General features: G+C 34.6%; 1 protein-coding gene across 1 annotated transcript; it reads left to right on the top strand.

The window, feature by feature from the left end:
* The first annotated feature begins 15,830 nt into the window (after window positions 1-15,830).
* Window positions 15,831-19,082, top strand: LOC128218112 (uncharacterized). Its single transcript, XM_052925661.1, has 2 exons — window positions 15,831-16,436; window positions 17,438-19,082. The coding sequence occupies exons 1-2, from the start codon at window positions 16,102-16,104 to the stop codon at window positions 18,801-18,803; spliced, it is 1,701 nt and encodes a 566-aa protein (XP_052781621.1). The 5' UTR covers window positions 15,831-16,101; the 3' UTR covers window positions 18,804-19,082.
* Window positions 19,083-21,659: the final 2,577 nt, after the last annotated feature.

The following is a 21,659-nucleotide window of genomic DNA, read 5'->3' as shown; positions in this document are numbered from 1 at the left end:
CATGTCGTTATGACATACTACCATATCGTTATGACATACTACCATATCGTTATGACATACTACCATATCGTTATGATATACTACCATATCGTTATGATATACTACCATGTCGTTATGATATACTACCATATCGTTATGACATACTACCATATCGTTATGATATACTACCATGTCGTTATGACATACTACCATATCGTTATGACATACTACCATATCGTTATGATATACTACCATGTCGTTATGATATACTACCATATCGTTATGACATACTACCATATCGTTATGATATACTACCATGTCGTTATGACATACTACCATATCGTTATGACATACTACCATATCGTTATGACATAATACCATATCGTTATGATATACTACCATATCGTTATGACATACTACCATATCGTTATGACATACTACCATATCGTTATGACATAATACCATATCGTTATGACATAATACCATGTCGTTATGATATACTACCATATCGTTATGACATACTACCATGTCGTTAGGACATACTACCATGTCGTCAAGACATACTACCATATCGTTATGACATACTACCATGTCGTTATGATATACTACCATATCGTTATGATATACTACCATATCGTTATGATATACTACCATATCGTTATGACATACTACCATATCGTTATGACATAATACCATGTCGTTATGACATACTACCATATCGTTATGACATACTACCATGTCGTTATGACATAATACCATATCGTTATGATATACTACCATATCGTTATGATATACTACCATATCGTTATGATATACTACCATATCGTTATGACATACTACCATGTCGTTATGATATACTACCATATCGTTATGATATACTACCATATCGTTATGATATACTACCATATCGTTATGATATACTACCATATCGTTATGATATACTACCATGTCGTTATGATATACTACCATATCGTTATGATATACTACCATGTCGTTATGACATAATACCATGTCGTTATGATATACTACCATGTCGTCAAGACATACTACCATTTCGTTATGATATACTACCATTTCGTTATGATATACTACCATTTCGTTATGATATACTACCATGTCGTCAAGACATACTACCATATCGTTATGATATACTACCATATCGTTATGATATACTACCATTTCGTTATGATATACTACCATGTCGTTATGATATACTACCATATCGTTATGATATACTACCATGTCGTCAAGACATACTACCATATCGTTATGATATACTACCATATCGTTATGATATACTACCATATCGTTATGATATAATACCATGTCGTTATGATATACTACCATGTCGTTATGATATACTACCATATCGTTATGATATACTACCATGTCGTTATGATATACTACCATGTCGTCAAGACATACTACCATTTCGTTATGATATACTACCATGTCGTGAAGACATACTACCATGTCGTCAAGACATACTACCATATCGTTATGATATACTACCATGTCGTTATGATATACTACCATATCGTTATGATATACTACCATTTCGTTATGATATACTACCATTTCGTTATGATATACTACCATGTCGTTATGATATACTACCATGTCGTTATGATATACTACCATGTCGTTATGATATACTACCATTTCGTTATGATATACTACCATGTCGTTATGATATACTACCATGTCGTTAGGATATACTACCATGTCGTCAAGACATACTACCATGTCGTGAGGATATACTACCATGTCGTTAGGATATACTACCATGTCGTTAGGACATAATACCATGTCGTTATGACATACTACCATATCGTTATGATATACTACCATATCGTTATGACATACTACCATATCGTTATGATATACTACCATATCGTTATGATATACTACCATATCGTTATGACATACTACCATATCGTTATGATATACTACCATGTCGTTATGATATACTACCATATCGTTACGACATAATACCATGTCGTTATGACATAATACCATGTCGTTATGATATACTACCATGTCGTTATGACATACTACCATATCGTTATGACATACTACCATATCGTTATGATATACTACCATATCGTTATGACATACTACCATGTCGTTATGATATACTACCATGTCGTTATGATATACTACCATATCGTTATGATATACTACCATGTCGTTATGACATACTACCATATCGTTATGACATACTACCATATCGTTATGACATACTACCATATCGTTATGATATACTACCATATCGTTATGACATACTACCATATCGTTATGACATACTACCATATCGTTATGATATACTACCATATCGTTATGATATACTACCATGTCGTTATGATATACTACCATATCGTTATGATATACTACCATATCGTTATGATATACTACCATGTCGTTATGATATACTACCATATCGTTATGATATACTACCATGTCGTTATGATATACTACCATATCGTTATGATATAATACCATGTCGTTATGACATAATACCATGTCGTTATGATATAATACCATGTCGTTATGACATACTACCATTTCGTTATGATATACTACCATGTCGTTATGATATACTACCATGTCGTTATGATATACTACCATATCGTTATGATATACTACCATGTCGTTATGATATACTACCATATCGTTATGATATACTACCATGTCGTTATGATATACTACCATATCGTTATGATATACTACCATGTCGTTATGATATACTACCATGTCGTTATGACATACTACCATATCGTTATGATATACTACCATGTCGTTATGATATACTACCATGTCGTTATGATATACTACCATGTCGTTATGATATACTACCATATCGTTATGACATAATACCATGTCGTTAGGATATACTACCATGTCGTCAAGACATACTACCATTTCGTTAGGACGTTATACCATATCGTTATGACATATTACCATATCGTAAGGACATAATACCATGTCGTTGGGACATAATACCATGTCGTTGGGACATAATACCATGTCGTTAGAACATAATTCCATGCCATTAGGACAATATACCATGTCGTTAGGACATAATACAATGCCGTTAGGCCAAAAAACATGTCAATAACTCAAGTTCATGTATCAGTCAGACACGTTCATTTATAAAAAAGACAAGTCAGCATAGCAATCTGACATGATAGAATATATTATACATTAAATGGTTTCTTTTTAACATGATAAGACGGAAATAGACAATTCGTCGGTTGCACATAATTCAACGTCGGTTTGACATACATACATGGTACAAAGACATAATAACATGTCAGTTAGATATTATGACATATTGGTCTGACATAATATCGTGTCAGTTAGACATAAAGATATGTCGGTTATACATACTAGCATGCAATTTTGAAATAACAACATTTTAGTCCGATATAAAAACATATCACTTAGATGTTATCACATGTCGGTTAGACAGGATAGCAGGATAGTTTGACATAATAACATTTCATTTCGACATGTCTGTTAGTCATACAGTCGAATCCCGTTGGCTCGATTTCCAAGGGAAAATACTTGAGTGTCGGAAAGATAGAGCCAAGGGGAATTGCTAACCATTAGTATAGATAAATCGGTCTTCCAAATTAAGTTCGAGCCAACGAGGAATTCGAGCCAAGCGAGTTCGAGTCAACGGGTTTCGATTGTACTAGCATGTCAGTTAGACAAAATACCATAATTTTTCCGAATATAAGAAAGTTATGGTGTTCCAATGCATATACAGTCTGTGACAGATGTGTATGATGAAATCAAATTCACCAATGCCACCGAGATGCTTCTACATGTATACGTATGATATTTTTATGATCATATTTTTAGGCTTACTTCTCCCAGTTCACATTATTTACTTTATTGTTCATCCATACGATCATTTTACTCATATACTATCCTCTTCATTGTTCGCTGATTTTCATCAATGAAAACACGTCTCGTTTATATATCAATGCTAGTTTGACCGGTCTTTAAACAAAGTCTTTAGGCGACTTTAAAGTAATTGCTAGATTTTCATCCCCGCCCGCCCCCTCTTTTTTCCGCTAGTTTGACCGTTCTTTAAACAAAGTCTTTAGGCGACTTTAAAGTAATTGCTAGATTGTCATCCCCGCCCGCCCCCTCTATTTTCCGCTAGTTTGACCGTTCTTTAAACAAAGTCTTTAGGCGACTTTAAAGTAATTGCTAGATTTTCATCCCCGCCCGCCCCCTCTTTTTTCCGCTAGTTTGACCGTTCTTTAAACAAAGTCTTTAGGCGACTTTAAAGTAATTGCTAGATTGTCATCCCCGCCCGCCCCCTCTATTTTCCGCTAGTTTGACCGTTCTTTAAACAAAGTCTTTAGGCGACTTTAAAGTAATTGCTAGATTTTCATCCCCGCCCGCCCCCTCTATTTTCCGCTAGTTTGACCGTTCTTTAAACAAAGTCTTTAGGCGACTTTAAAGTAATTGCTAGATTGTCATCCCCGCCCGCCCCCTCTTTTTTCCGCTAGTTTGACCGTTCTTTAAACAAAGTCTTTAGGCGACTTTAAAGTAATTGCTAGATTTTCATCCCCGCCCGCCCCCTCTATTTTCCGCTAGTTTGACCGGTCTTTAAACAAAGTCTTTAGGCGACTTTAAAGTAATTGCTAGATTTTCATCCCCACCATCCCCCTTATTTTTCCGCCGACCCTTAAATTGTATTTACTGAAATGGAAATGTTGTTGTGGAGACTGTATTTGCGTATCCGTCCGGTACTGTCCGGGAACAATTAATTATGGGTTAATTCATACCAGCCGGTGTCAATGTAAACATTCACATGTACAAAAGGAGAATTGTTAGTGGTTTGTATAGAAACACATATATCTATAACTATTTATCTATATGGTCTTCTTTGAATTTAGAAAGAGCTTGTACACATATCCAACGGTGAAACAGCCATCTATGTGAAAAAAAATGAAATGTTACCACCCGCCTCCATGTATAAAAAGGTCGTTAATCTAGCAATTGATTTATATTGGCCGTATTACGCAATACTTCTTATAAAGGTTATATTTCACTAATGCATGTGCATGAAATGAATTGTCTCTATTTTTGGATTCGTATTGATGTAGGAAAGCGGATACAACAAAGTGCAGCTTATCAGGTTTGGATGGTTTTATCTAGTTTTGTTCTTAATTTCCTATTGTTATTTTATTTCTTACTTTCGTGCGTGTATATATATTTCAATCGTTCTCGACTTTTTACGTTTCACTTCTATAATACCGTAACGTATAAGCTTTTAAAGGTACATTCTTTCAATGCGTTTACCGCACAATTTACTCATTGTTGGGTTTATATGCCAAATTTGCTCTTTGGGGCAATTTACCCAAGGGCAAATGTTTGGCATTTACTAAGTGAAATTCGCAAATAATAATAAGAAAACCAGTTGTATAACTATATTTATAAATAAGTGGTAACACGAATCGTATCTTGTTAACAAGTTAGTACTAAGTTGAATTCGCAAATCATAACTAGATAACTAGTTACAGCTCAAAGCCAAAAATGCTTTTAAAGATAACTAGTAACACGAATCTTATCTAGTTAACCAGTTATAATGTTACTTAAAGTGGAATTCGCAAACCATTACTAGTTGACCTGTTAATGTTGTATAGCTAAAAAGGGTAATGGTGGCAGTTCTGGGACCGAATTCAATAAGCATCTTAGTAATACTTTTCAACTAAGTGAAAACTTGCCATTTTTCTAATTTGAATTTTAAGAAAACGAACAATGTTTGTACACCAAAAATGTGAAAATAAGCAAGAAAATGGTCCAAACAATATATGCATATGAATAAATCTGATAAGAAGTAGCGGGTATTTAAAATAATCGTTGTCAAAATTTACGAAATTTTCACTAAGTTGAAAATATTCACTAAGATGTTTATTGAATACCGCCCCTGGGCACTTTCAAGCCTGTTTTTGTCTTATGATATTTATCGTACCAAAAACGTATCGCAAAAATCAACAAGATGGTAGATAATTATCACGAAAAATAATTGGTTAACACGAAACAATTCGCGAACGCTATCGGAGTATCTTACGGCAGTAATATGCCACCATAGAAACATTATACACAGCTTTATTACTCACGAGTCCGAGTTTAACTCACGTTTAATGATCGACACTTATTCGGAACACCTCGGTCATTTTCCATCGATAACAACCTCGGATGTATGCTGATACATCGATAAATGTAGTTAGTAAAAAATAAATGATAGTGTAAATTATTTGTTTGAATTTAATTGCCAGTGAAGTTTTTTATTACATAAATAATTAAGATTCACAAAAGTGAAGTCTTTAAGTTTAATTGTTAAAATAAAATTACTCCGCTATCTACTTTAAGCGTTGTTAAAAGTAACGATTTCTGACAGTGTTAACCGTCCATATGAGGTTGTTTTCGATGGTAAATGGCCGAGGTGTTCCGAATATATCCGAATATATCCGAACTCACTCTTAGCAACATCTGATCGACTGCATCGTATCTCAAACCACAGCTAACGTGCCTAGCTCACGTCCTTACGCTACTTTCCGTCTACAAGTCCTGGTCATTATGGCGATACCGATCGGGAGAATCCAGCGGATTCAATATTCGGAGCAACTTTGAACTTCTATTTCGGCTGGCCTTCCATGCATGCTACCTTTGCTAGCGAATGCGCCAATTAAGCACCATTCCCAACATTTTCTGTGCAATCCAAAACGTTCATGTTTCTCCTAACACCCTCTCCCTTTTCTGTAGCACCCTGTCCCCTTTGAAACCAGACCAAACCCCTAGTAACATTACACTAAATACAATTATCTCTTTTTAAAAACAGTTTGAAGCCCAAAACCCCTTTAATTGAAACTTATTTGTTTCTTATATATATACTCTTTATTTCCACTTTTCAGTGATTATACATATAAAGTTATTGACATGTTAAATGTAAAGAATAATGAAATATAAATATGTGAATAAACAAAAATAGTATGGTGTGTTATAAAACATGTAAACACAATAGCAAGAAATAACATGAAATAAGTTTCTGTAACAGCAATTTCTTTATGAGTTACAAAACCCTAATTCACCCATCGTGGTAAATACCACATCGATATCAATTGTAATCAGGTGAATCGGTAGATTTAAACAGGGGCTGGGCCAGTAGAAAAAAATATAATCTCGACCTGCTAATGAGTCTTTAGTAATGCATTTACAAAATATATGGTTGTGCGACATGCTTTACACCGAACCATTATTTTTTTGTAAAAGCGTGCTTATAACCTTCAACCACTTCTTAAAGCTGCACTGTCACAGATTAGCAGTTCTGATACTTTTTTTAAAAAGTTGTCTCAGAATCGGCTGATTTAAGCATCAATGCCTTCAATTCAGTGATATTTAATAATTCCCAATATACTGAATCTAAAATGTTTTGTAAGCTGCAGAAATGTTCGTAAGGCTTTTAGCCATACAACATCTTTTTTCGAACTTGAATATGATAGATTGCGATTTGATCTTTTGTCAGCAGTCTTATTTGACTGGTTTCCAGATATTGACGCAAAAATTGGCTCATTTTAAGACAAAAGATAAAAATAAATGTCAAAATGATCAAACTGTGAGAGTGCAGATTTAAGTTAAAATCTGAACAATTGAAATGAAAAAAATGTCTAAAATGTTTTCTACGTTTCTCGACTTCTGTGGTGAATCTTCTTAACAATACATTTAGTGGGACTAGTGGGCGACATTAACAATTCAAATTGCACTGTATTGCTAATAATAAGTTAATAATGGTATTACTGCTTAAGCATTAGTAAGTTTAAATAACCTGTCATGATTAATATATAGATCCGCTGTATGATAAGCGCTAGTCATCCAGAGGTAACGTTACAGACAGTCTTATTTCCGCGGGCATTTGGAGTGTACATGTATGGATAGTGTGCCGTGAGACGTGCAATTTATTATTGCATTAGAGGTAAGTACTCAATAATACATATACATGTATATACGTAACCGAAAGTCAATTAACAGTTTGTTTAACTAACTTTAATGAACTGCAGTAGAACTATGTAAGTTCATATTTTGTTTGTCAATAATATAAGTCGCTCACTGCATATTGTAGTTGTAATGTTGATATATTTATATGTAACTATAACACGAAAATCGTAAAGTTTACTTGTAATAAATAAGTTCTGATCTGTTCTATAGTATTTGACATTGTCATTTTGAGAGATTCTATGAACATTTTATTGGTGTATTTTGGTTCCAAATAAGATCCATAAAATTAAATATACTTACACGAATGAATTACACAACGACAACATCAGCCATTTTTGACATCGTCATGCTGAAACATTTTAGTAATTGAGTGATATGTCTTGATGTTAAGGTGTTCGCCTTTCACCCAAAAGATAGTGGGTTCGATCCCCAACAGGAGTATCTTCTCACGGCTTTTCAAGAAGGACACAGTACTGGTTTCTGCCATGGAAACGACCTCGAGATTGATTTATAACAGATAACAGATTACGTCACAATCCAGCTAAAGAATGAATATAAAGTATACACCAAATATTCTAGTGACGTCATCTTAAGATATTTTCAAAACAGCAATTGTTTAAAGCAAGTTTAATTGTAGTATACCGGCGTCAATAATACAGTCGCGCCCGTTGGCTCGAACTCACAGGGACCGGCGAAATTACTTCGAGCTAAGCCAATCGGGTATGCTTACTTTCAGTATAAGAAAAATTGGTCCTTATCATCCAGTCCGAGCCAACGAGGAATTCGAGCCAAGCGAGTTCGAGATAACGGGGTTTGAATATGTACATTGATGTAAGCTCAAAATCCAGTGTGGGAGAACATGTGTGCATCGATGAATATTTAAATATATATGTCAATAAGAATATATTTTAATTTATGGAAACGGTAAAAGAAAAACAATCTACGGAAATATTTTTGAAGAAACGTACACGTCCTTAAAACGTAGACGAATATGACATTAATTCACCATTCAGAGTGTATAAGGCATGTCAAAAATAACTGAACGCTTAGTTTACTTATGCTTTATTTCCGCATATACATATATTTAAGAAAGCAATGTAAATGGAAAAATACGAAAGACCCGTAGTGACGAATTCAATATTTTATGAAGTTTGTCACAATTTTATCTTCACGAATTAATGATTTCACGATTTAAAGGGGCAGTACTCTATATGACAAAATAGCGAAAAAAAAAAGAAAATTGTCGAAAACTGACATAAACTTGGCATCGATGTGTACAATGTATTGAAACTTACTTACTGAAGTACCACATAGTTTACAATTTATTTAAGTTTAGCAGTTATTTCCTATTTTTCCATGATAAAAGATTACTGGGTATGTCAACCAGGTAGAATTTATTCCTTATGGGTGATTGGCTTGTCGGTATTATCACGTGATATTACCGAGGTAGGTATATAGCTTAATTATGTCACCCATTTAGAGTAAGCGGTCGTAGCTCAGTAGATCCTCGCTGGACTGCAATTTTGGCGACACGGGTTCGAACCAGGTCTCCGACACAACTTTTTTTTTACATTTTAGTACTTATTTTTACAATGATATCAAAGCGTAACACATTCTATTAGATAATTGTCCTGTGATTCGTTTCAGTAAAAACTTTTTTTGGTGCCAATCAGGTGTACAGTCCCTTTAACTTCACGATCTCACGCTTTTATTTTCACGTTTCATATATTCTTTCCACAAATTCACGATTTCAACTTCACAATTTCAAGAATTCACGATAATAACATCACGAATTCACGAACTCGCGAATATCGTGAAATCGTATACTAGTTTAATTCATGAATTCGTGAAGATAAAAAATATGAAGGGCTAAATCATGAAATGTTAAAGTTCAAATGTCAACACCGGTCTTTCGTAGACACTGGATAAAAGGTTAAAACAAACTTATTGCGAATAGCAATTCAGAACAAAAGACACTTTATTTGAAGAAAGAGCATATATGGAATATATTAAGCAGTCATTGCATTTAAAACCGTCGGGTATAGCAAAATAAAAACCTGATTAAATTGCTGTAGTAGAAATATGATAATCAATATCGTCGTATGCTCTTCATTATCATAAAGGAATAAAACATATCTACTATCAAATTAATCAAATAAAAAGTCACCCCGAAGCATTCCCAATTTTAAACATGCAACCTTTATGAGAGAGAAAAGTGAACAAACATCAACATTGCTGTGTTTTAATACTAAACGTTTGAGCAAAATCTAATATATATATAGATATATATATATATATATATATATATATATATATATATATATATATATATATATATATATAGAAAATAACCTAGTAACAAGCATATACATTTTCTATTATGCTATTTCCGTTTTGTAAACTCATTAAAAAAGAGGCGTATAAACGCTTTATCAAACTCGTTTTGGTGTTAATAAATATGTTGGCAATTATAACTTTCAGAACACCATCATATTGATTTAGTCAGTTTTAATACAATGAAGATTTACTTGCATAATTCACACACAGTTAAGTGAACTGCATTGCAGACTTATATATATTACATCGACATTCAGTCTCGGTTAGACAGAGACTTACATCTCAGGTTTAACATCAGCAGTCTCAATTGGAGAGAGACCTACATCTCACATACTAGTTAAATATTAATAGACCGATTTGAATGAGACTTACAACAGCCTCCGTAAAATTGAGTGTTACATCCAACGTGTACCATCGACAGTCTCGGTTACATTGAAACTTATTACCCATGTTTAACATCGACAGTCTCTGTTAGATTGAGACTTTCATCTCACGTGTAACTTCGACAATCTCGGTTAGATTTAGACCTACATCCCATGGTTAACTTCGATAGTCTCCGTTAGACACTGGGACATAAATCCAACATGTCACATCGACAGTCTCAGTAAGATTGAGACCTTCATCACACATATAAAAGTGTCAGTTTCTGCTGGAATGCGACTGCTAATATGGAAGGTGCATGTATGAACCATAACGTAAGTGTTTTTGAAACAAAAAAACGCGTTTAACTGAACTGAAACACTAAGATTAAACATTTACAAACATAATATGTTAAGAACAACAATGTTATTAAAAAAGAAACTTATTGAATAATTTGGTGTTATTTATATTGGCTAAAACCGTACACAAGCTTAATTGAATTTTACCTTATTTCAAAATTGTAATCATCATTCTCGTTTGCACGATGTTACGCGAGAGTGTGGTCTGTCTTGTATTGTGGGGGATACCGGCTTACCTGGGGGTAACATACTTATCCGGCTTGGTGACCACTTGCCAAATTCAAATGTCCATAAGCCGGGAATAAGACCTGATTTGCTTTAAAGAGAAGCGAGTTTACTGGCCAGTGTAGTGATTATTTAAAATAGTTTTTTAACATCCCAAAAGCTTAGTTGCAGTATAACGTTTGATACGTCTTATGCTTATATATAATTCTTTCTTAACACATAACTTCCCTTGAATTGATACCTAATCAATATGCGGTCACCTGGCCGTGATATCAGGAAGGGACTTATGATCTCAGGAAAGTGGCATTTTCATGCTTTCAGGCAAGTACACCTGCTTACAGGAAGTGACACATGATTTCAGGAGGGGTAAAATGATTTCAGGAAGAAACACATGATTTCAGGAAGGGACACATGATTTAAGGAAGAGACACATAATTTCAGGAAGAGAAAAATAATTTCAGGAAGAGAAACATAATTTCAGGAGAGGACACATGCTTTCAGGAGGGGACACATGATTTAAGGAAGAGACACATAATTTCAGGAAGAGAAACATAATTTCAGGAGAGGACACATGCTTTCAGGAGGGGACACATGATTTCAGGAAGAGACACATGATTTGAGCTTTAATTTTATTCTTCTTATTTTAACTTTATTATTAAGTTTCACTCTCACAGAATGACCGTTTTGACATTTGTTTTGTTCTGGAATAAACCAATTTCTAGCGTGAATATCTGAACAACGCTAATAAAAGACTACTGACAAAAGAATTTACGTTATTTACGTTAAAAATAATGATGTCTTATGCCGAAAAAGTCATTATTCTTAAGCGTTCGTAACGCTTTTCGCCATAGACCTTTATTTTTGGATGTACATGTAATGCGATGGTGTTCAATATGCAATTTAAGTCATTATTATGGGACTCCATTTAGTGCATAGGTCCGTTATTTATACATAGCAATCCGATTCGCTACATCGTTTAAAGACCTAATTAAGACCTATCCCCTGGGGCGGTATTCATAAAACGTCCTAAGTCATTTCCTAACATAAGTCACTTTCCTTATTTAAGGATCTCTTAAGTCGTATGAAATAAAAACGAAGAATTTTTCATTAGTTATGTTTAACGTATTGAAAAAAACCCATACTTTAACAAAAAAAAAACACTAATGAATTTATTTTTAATTCGAATTTGAAAGTTTTAAGAAATCAACTTAAGTTACGTCATGACTGATTTCTAATGATAACTGGTCATTCTCGGGCTAAAAATAGCATACACCTCTTCCCTAACGGCACTGCCTTAGTAGGTATTAACATATACATTACAACTGACTTATATAATAAAAAAAACTGTTTCTGGTTAAACAACTTATAGATTTATATATCCGAAATTAGATTATCACAAAAAAAATGATTGCATTAATCAGTAAAAATAGGCATAGATTTGATCAGACAACTATGTATAGGTCATAAAGGAATCACATTGAATATCTTTGGAATTTATGTTTCGATAAAATGTTCTCAACACCTGTTTAAATTTATGAACACATTTGAAACACACATTGTGTGTTGACAGATAGTGTGGTTTTCAGGTACTTTGTTGATTTCCTTTTCATAGTTAACTAAAATATTAGTTTTACTATTTACTTTTAATTTTGCTATTCCTGTTTGGGTATCTGTTTTAAAAATTGATTGTTATACAATTGGAAACAATGATCAAACGCTTTCACATTCTGCTACAGAAACGACAAAACATTTATTTAGATACACTCGAACCCCGTTGACTCGAACTTCCAGGGACCGGTGAAAATACCCCGAGCCTTGGAAAATTCGAGCCAATCGGGTATACTTACCTTCAATTTAAATAAATAGGTCCTTCACATCCAGGTCGAGGAAATGAGGAATTCGAGCCAAGCGATTCGAGCCAACAGGGTTCAACTGTTTAAGCATATACAGCTTATGATCATCAAAATCATTATCATAGCATGTACGACCGAATTGATAAACTATCGTCATAACAAATATTGGTGTTAACTATTTTGTTTTGTTTTGAATGATATTTGCACGTTTCATTCAAAGACGTTCTGGTTTATTTTGGGAAGAGTTGTGACAACTATAATTCTAACATAATAACTTGTTAAGTGAAAAACAAACAAATAATTGATAAATAACGTCATAAATATTCAGTCGGTAAGCAGCATTTTGCTTCGAATGATGACATAAAACAAAAATAACTTTTCTTTTTATTCAATGTGGTATATTTCATTTAAAAAGTGAAAACATAGTAGTTATCTTTGCTTAAAGTCTTCATTCGAAGAAAGTGTTGCCTTCCGACGTAACATTTATGACTTAATTTATCACGTGATATACACACTGTTTGAAAAACGTGTTTTCGACGTATGTCGTGCATCTACTTAAAACAGCATCCGGTATAAGTTTGCAAATCCGGTTTACTTGCAAACTTAGTTTTTTTATTATCTTAGATATCAACTTCAAAAGCGACACATAGAAAGTTTGCCCATTAAATTAGAAATATTTTAAGTAAATATCACTTCAGTGTTTATTAGGCCATTTTTTTATAAATTGGTTAACGGATTTTTTGAAAAGATGTTGGATGGGTGGTGCGCAAAAAAGATAATACTCATTTTTTTACAATACATGTATTTTTCATAGTGTTAATGGCAAAACCCAAATATCAAAATATCAACAAACAGAAAAGACATGTTCATAGACACATATGAATGACATTTACTATTTACAAATAAAGAAAAGCTTAAGTAGCTTTATTATAATAAATATTGATATGTTCAAATGCTCACTTTGTCATACACATATGTTAAGCTTTACCGTCCTTTGTTCTCTCCTACAAATTTCAGATTCAATTACTGTAATCATGATATAAGCATTTTATTTACTTCACTTTTAAAATGATGTCACATAAAGTCAATATCATTACAAACTTTCAGTTTTAGTGTCAATTTTTATTGTTGTTTTTTTTGAAGCGGATCCTGAGGGAATTGTCGTTTACTGTTGCCTATTGAGGGAATTGTCTTTAACTTTTACCTATTTTTAGTGTCACTCTTTGTTGTTTTTTTTATTAAGCACATCCTGACTGCAAGGACTTTCCTATTTGCATCATTATTTCAACATATCGCCCTGCAATGAAATATGCTTGTGTCAGACCAGCAGTTGACTCCTCATTGCTGGGCACTTAACTTCTTCTTCTCAACAGAAAAATCACACTTTAGCAGATTTCACTGACACACCTGCAGTGTAAAAGATATTATGTTTAAACTTTACATTGCTCCAAGACTCAATTTTTGTTTAAATGGAATACGGAAATAATAAAAATGAATGTATATTCAGCAATGCATTTTTGATGTTTAAATATTTTTCTGTATCTTAAGCAATATCTAAGTTATCCAAGATTTTGATTACTTGAATAGAATGTGGTCTCCATATGTGTTTAACAATGAATGCCCACTCGGAAAAACACATTGTTGTGGCATGGGAATAGGGTAGCTCCACAGGATTAGGTTAGGTAATTTTTCTTTAACATCAACCAGTGTATTGGGTGTTTAATGTCAAGATGCTGCTGACAATAAACAACACGTCTTTTCCCATAGTTTGGACAGAGAGTGAAGCTTTAAACCTTGGCTACAAATTTAAGAACAAATTTATAAATAAAAAGTAGTAATAAAATGCCACTTAATTGCCACAAGACTTTGTAAGTTAAAGTGGGGTAAACACACAATAGAAACATTTAAAGCCATTTAACGGTGTTGTCAGTATACAGGGTCTACATTGGCAACACAACCAGCACATTCCACGGCTTCACTGAACTTGAATCAAATCACGACAGTGACTGTAGCAAGCAGACTACAAGTTTGAACCCGTGACCTTTGAATTGGTATACCCGGTACTAACATTTTACCAACTGTGCTAACCGGGCAAGCTTAGAACTGCTTAGAACCTTCGTTTATGTTATTTTTTCCATCTGGTCTCAGCTGATCATTCAAAGTAAAAAAACAACAACATTGAAATATAATAATTACATCCAAAGTAATAACAATTTCTAGTTATTATATTATAATTATTAAAAAACACCTGTTCAAAGATGAGATGAGAATGTACCTTTCATTTTGCAACTTGTTGTAAACCATGTAGGACTGATATGGTTTTGAAGGCATAAGTTGTAGTTTCCTTTTCTTTGACTTCACCAGCGTTTAAATCTACAAGTTTCAAGATTAAATCTATGATTTGTTTAACTCATGCCGACGTGAAACGAAAAACACATCAGGTCCTTTTAGTGTTTATTAGAGTTTAGGCGATACGGTGATCAGTGTGATTTATCATACAATTCTGTCAATTCACTCAAGAATACATAGGAACATTGTTTAGTTGTATGTGAACCTACTACTCAGCTATCTCTGACAAGCTCGAGATAAGCAATCGCGACTATTCGGCTATCTCCGGAAAACTCGGGACAATCACTCGTGACATATCGGCAATCACCGGCTAGCACGGGATACGCTTATCTCGGAGGGCGTTCCGAGATTAGGAACGGCTTCCAAACTACTGCAATTGACATGGGACTAAAATATATTTAAATTTGTAAACAATGCTTGTGAATTAAGCACGGTAGTAATAACACTCATTGTTTTGATATCGTGTTATGTGTCAGTGTGAAACTGATTGTAATAGTGTTTTGTCTTCCTATTAGGTCAGGACAAAACAATTTACTTCCTTGTTACAACATAAACAGGTCGGACTGAATGATCATCTATTTGATTTAGTTTGTGAGTTATTTTTAAACTCAAGAGAGAAAATGGCATCTAATTTCGAATCATCAATTCAAAGGGGCTGTGACTTCATTCACGATTTTTCCTGCTCTCCGTGTGAAGAGAACGGATTTAACACAGAAGCTCACCATTATTGTACTCAATGCACAAAATATTACTGCCAAAACTGTGTTTCAAAACATAACGGATTATATCAGAAGCACGCGGTGCTCGGCCGGAAGGAAGTGAATAAATGGGAGTCAGCCCCAAGGGTAGTTGACGCCCTGGAGAGATGCGGGATGCACCCCGGGGAGGCGCTGAAGCTGGTATGTGGTGACCATGACCAGCTGTGCTGTTCTGTATGCGTTGCCATTGACCACAGGTATGTATAAACAAAACATCTATTTAAAGGCACTCAACATAAGATGATGCAAAAATGTATTATTTTGGCCATAAATTCCCCAGTTAAAAATGTGCCAACATATCATTTATATCGTATTATCTTTTTAATCTGAAAACAAATCATATGCTTTTTGTGGTTTTAAAGTAGAATAAATAAAACATTAAAGCTGCACTCTCACAGATTGACCATTTTAACAACTTTTTTTTATTTTTTGTCTCGGAAAGAGCAAATTTTTGCGTATATATCTGCACACCAATGATATAAGATTGTTGACAAAAAATCAGATCGTAGATTTTCATATTTCCGTTCGAAAATTAATGTTTTATGGCTTAAACCGTTACTAACGGTTTAAGAAAAATGCATAAAACATCAATTTTTGAACTTATATATAAAAATCTGCGATCTGAATTTTTGTCAGCAGACTTATATAACTGGTTTCCATGGATTTTCGCAAAAATTAAAAAAAAAGTTGTCAAAACGTTCAATCTGTGAGAGTGCAGCTTAAAATGCATTAAAATTCGAAATAAAAATATTTTCTGGCATCAACCTATAGCGTGCGTCTTTAAGCCACCAACCGGTAAATAAACTATACATACCAGGGGCAAAACCAGGATTCGACGTCAGAGGGGGCGTAACTCAGGGGCGTAGCCGTTTGATCTGCGCCACTCCCTCAGAACAGAAATTTAATTGGTTTTCATGGGGGTTTGGTTTCCCCAAAGAAAAATATATCAAATTCTAGCCCTGAATGATGCTTTTTTGGCGTAATATATTATCTTTTTCTCCTATATAACATTTAAAAGTAAGCTTCGGCGATTTAAGAGGAGGTTTGGGAGGAGACGGTCGCACCCCCTCCCCTGGAACCGCTATTGGTTACTTGCGTCATATTTAAATCATTTTCTGTAACATTTTCCCACATTAGCAAGGTCATATACAGTTTATGCAGATCTGATAACAACTGTTTCACAACTTCTTTGTTTCAGACAATGCTCCAAAATCCAACACATTCCAGATGTAGCAAAAGGTGTTCAGAGAAATATTGAGTTTCAACAAATTCCAAAGAAGATAGCTGAAGTTCAAAAGCAATTCGAGAAGATGAAAGAAGCACGATTGAAGAATACGACATCTCTGAAAAAGACGCGGGCAGCCATTTCTGACGAAATTAAAACCATACGTAAAAGGATCAACGAAATCCTTGACAAGATTGAGAAAACAACTTTACAGAACTTGGACGGAATGATAGCTGAACTTGAAAAAAAACTAAAGAAAGATATCGAAACTTGTGATAAAATGACGATCGAATTACAAAACATGATTGCCGCTTTTCAAACCAAAGCAAAATCAAGCGAGTCAAAATCATATATTGCGTACAGAAAGAGCCAGGATATGATTTCACAAGCAAACGATCATCTTCGTGGCATATCAATCATTGAGTGTTACAATGTAACGTTTCAAGCCAATAACCTTATAGAAGAAATTTTATCTTCAATAAAGACATTTGGATCTATTGAAGAACAAACTGTAATGACCAAACAGCGAGAAGATCCCCTTGCCGATCCAAGCCACGTATTCAGTGTTGCAGAGTACAAGGAGTACCATGTGAAGATGAGTGATGACAAATATCTATGTTATATCCATGGCGTATGTGAAATGTCTTGTGGAGAGTTTGTCATAGCAGACTTTAATAATTGTAAAGTGACGCTCTTTGACAAGGAGTTTAGGATGCTCGACCACTGTGTTGTCCCTGAGTATCCATGGGACGTGTGCCACATTGGCGGAAATGAAGTGGCCGTTTGTGTTAACAGTGAGCTTTATTTCATTAATGCTACGAAAGGGAGACTCGTAACTACGAGGAAGTTAAGTTTAACCCATCACTGTTATACCGCAGCTCATCATGGTGGCCAGCTTTACATCTCCTCCGGTACTGCCCTGTTCATCTACACGATCTCGGGGCAGAAGGTGAAGATGTTGTACGAGAACAAGTCTGGGAATTGGACGGTGAGGAAATGTGCCATCAGTAACGACGGGGAAACAATCTACATTACAAACAACAATAAACATCAACTGATCACCCTGGACAACAACGGTAACCAGCTGGCCGTACTCACTGACCCTGACATGAAAAATCCTACCGGAGTACACGTGACAGCTACTGGACACGTGTTCGTCTGCTGCTGCGGATCCAATACAGTGCTGCAGGTTGACAAAGACGGGAAGAAGAAGTTGGCCACATTGGCAAGGAAAGACGACGGAATGAGCGGACCGAGTGGTTTATTTTTCAGCAGCCGCACTTCTTCTCTGATTGTTGTTGGAGAGAAAGACACACTTCTTGTTATCAAGTTTATTTGATACTTAAAACTATCAATGTTTGATTTGGTACAGTACTATCGAACTTGGATCTTTTTATTTGTTGCAAAGTATATTACAGTATTGCCATATATAACTGTTTTGTTAAGACCGTTGGCTATATGTAATATGATATGATTCCAAAAGCTTCTTGTGAATACTTTATTATTATTTATTTTTATTTTATCTAATTCGGCACAATTTATATAACACAAACCACTTGTAACATTATGTTCTTTCTGATGCATGTAAATTGTTCAATATCCGTGTATATAAATTGCCTAGTAAAGAGCATATGAACGTATTGTTTTTATTATAAAACTAGTTCTTTTGTCTATTAATACGTTGGCACGTATTACTTTCAGAACACCATTAGATTGAATTATTGAATCGAACGGTAATGAACATTGCATAATGCACACACAATCAGGTGAATTGCGATAAATACTAATAAATCAATCTCTTAGTTCATCTCCAGAGCACATACCAAAAACACAAAATATATCGAATGTATAACATCGACAGTCTCTGTAAGATTTAGACTTAGACCTCACGTTAAACATCGACAGTTTCCGCTGGTCAGAGACTGACATCTCACGTATAACATCGATAGTCTCGTTTAGATTGTGACTTACATCTCACGTATCACATCGATAGTCTCGTTTAGATTGAGACTTACATATCACGTTAAGCACCAACAGTCACCGTTGGAATAATTCTTACATCTCAAATATAACATAGACATCTCGGTTGGAGACTTACGTATACTACGTAAGACGTATAATATCGTAAAGCATCGACATTCTCGGTCAGAATGAGACTGACATCTAACATACACAGTCTCCGATGGAATGAGACTTACAGCACACATATTACACCCAGGTTAGATTGAGACTTATGTCTCACGTATAACATCGTCAGCCTCGGCTAGTTATAGACTTAAATCCCCGTTCAGCATCGACATTCTCGGCAAATTTGGGCCTATCATCTCACGTATAACATCGTCAGCCTCGGCTAGTTATAGACTTAAATCCCCGTTCAGCATCGACATTCTCGGCTAATTTGGGCCTATCATCTCACGTATAACATCGTCAGCCTCGGCTAGTTATAGACTTAAATCCCCGTTCAGCATCGACATTCTCGGCTAATTTGGGCCTATCATCTCACGTATAACATCGTCAGCCTCGTCTGTATTGAGACATCGCACGTGTAATATCAACAGTCTCGGCTAGTTTGAAACTTACATTCCACTATAATATCGACAGTCTCGGTAAGATTGAGACATACATCTTGTGTTTAATATCAATAGTATACGTTGGTCTGAGGCTCACCTATCGCGTATGACATCGACAGTCTTGGCTACTTTGAGATTTACATCACATGTTCAACATCGACATCCCCGGTTATATTGAGACTGACATTTCACATATAACATCGGCAGTCACGGTTAAATATTGTGACTTACATCCGATGTTTACATCGACAGTCCCGGTTTGACTGAGACTTACTTCTTCTATATAACATCGGCAATTTCTGTTATATTGAGACTTACATCGCACGCGTAACATCACTACTCTCGGCTAGTTTGAGACTTACATCTTATGGTTAACATTGGCAGTCTCGGTTTGATTGGGACTAACATTTCATGTATAACATCGGCAGTCTCGGTTAGAGTAGGGCTAACATCTCAAGTAGAACATCGATAGTCTCGGTTATATTGAGACTTACAACCCATGTTTAGCATAGACAGTCCCGGTTAGATTGAGACTAACATCTCAAGTAGAACATCGACATTCTCGGCTAGTTTAAGACTTACATCTTAAGTTGAAAATCGACAGTCTCGTTTGATTGAGACTGACCTTTTACGTGTAACATCGACAGTCTCTATTAGGTCAAGACTTACGTTCCACCTTTAACATATACAAATTGAGACTTACATTTCACGTATAACATAGACAGTTCCGGTTAGATTGAGACTAACATCTCAAATAGAACATCGACAGTCTCGGTTATATTAAGACTTACATATCACGTATAAACAGCATCCGGATTAAGTTTGCAAATCCGGAATTTTTGCAAACTTATTTTTTTTATTTTTCACCCAATGTTTTTTATTTTTGTATTTTTAAAATGTGTTAGGTAATACTAATAAGAGATATTTTTTGTTTCCTGAAATTTAATTTAGAAATATGTTTTTTTGGCATTTAAAGTCAACTTTTCCAATGGGAGTCCCATTGGAAAATGGCCTTCCCATTGGAAAAATGGTTTTTTCCAATTGGAAAATCAGCCCAACATTTTTTGTTGGAAAATTCTCCCACATTTTCAAAAAAGGAATTAGTGATTAATAACAATCATTATCATTAATGGTTATAATGTTATCTAGAAAAAGTGCGTTTATAGTACTTTTTATCATTTTATGTAAAAAAAAATCCCGTCGACCATTTTTTCCAATTGGATATTTCCCACAATTCAATATGGGAAAAGTCAGGAAATTGGAAAACTCCAATTGGAACATTGTCCCATTGGAATCTTCCAATTGGTAACATTGGCAATGGGCTTAATCCAATTGGAGGTTCTGGCAATAAATTTTAATGGGAAAATATTTCAACTTTCCTAAATCTCTTAAAAGAACACCTATTTATTTATTTAGGAATATATTTGAAGTTTTGTTTATTGTTTACCTGTGTCCTGACATTGTATCCATCCAATTCCAAGCTAATACTTCTGTGCTGATATCTTAGCGATAAGATTTAAGCATCTTTTAATGAATTTGAATGCAATAAATCATATCAAAAATTACCTGAAGTATTCTTACTCAACCAGTGACACAAATTCCATTTTTTAAATATCTTTACACTA

The sequence above is a fragment of the Mya arenaria genome, chromosome 14 (assembly GCF_026914265.1).
Source record: "Mya arenaria isolate MELC-2E11 chromosome 14, ASM2691426v1".
In the NCBI taxonomy this organism is placed as follows: domain Eukaryota; kingdom Metazoa; phylum Mollusca; class Bivalvia; order Myida; family Myidae; genus Mya; species Mya arenaria.
Note: the sequence above shows the minus strand (reverse complement) of the source record. Positions and strands in the feature narration are given on the sequence as shown.

Bases quoted from the DNA above. Each gene is read 5' to 3' on its own strand.
- LOC128218112 (XM_052925661.1), top strand. From the start codon at position 16,102: ATGGCATCTAATTTCGAATCATCAATTCAAAGGGGCTGTGACTTCATT. The intron at 16,437-17,437 runs GTATGTATAAAC...TCTTTGTTTCAG, and splicing joins TGCGTTGCCATTGACCACAG to ACAATGCTCCAAAATCCAAC.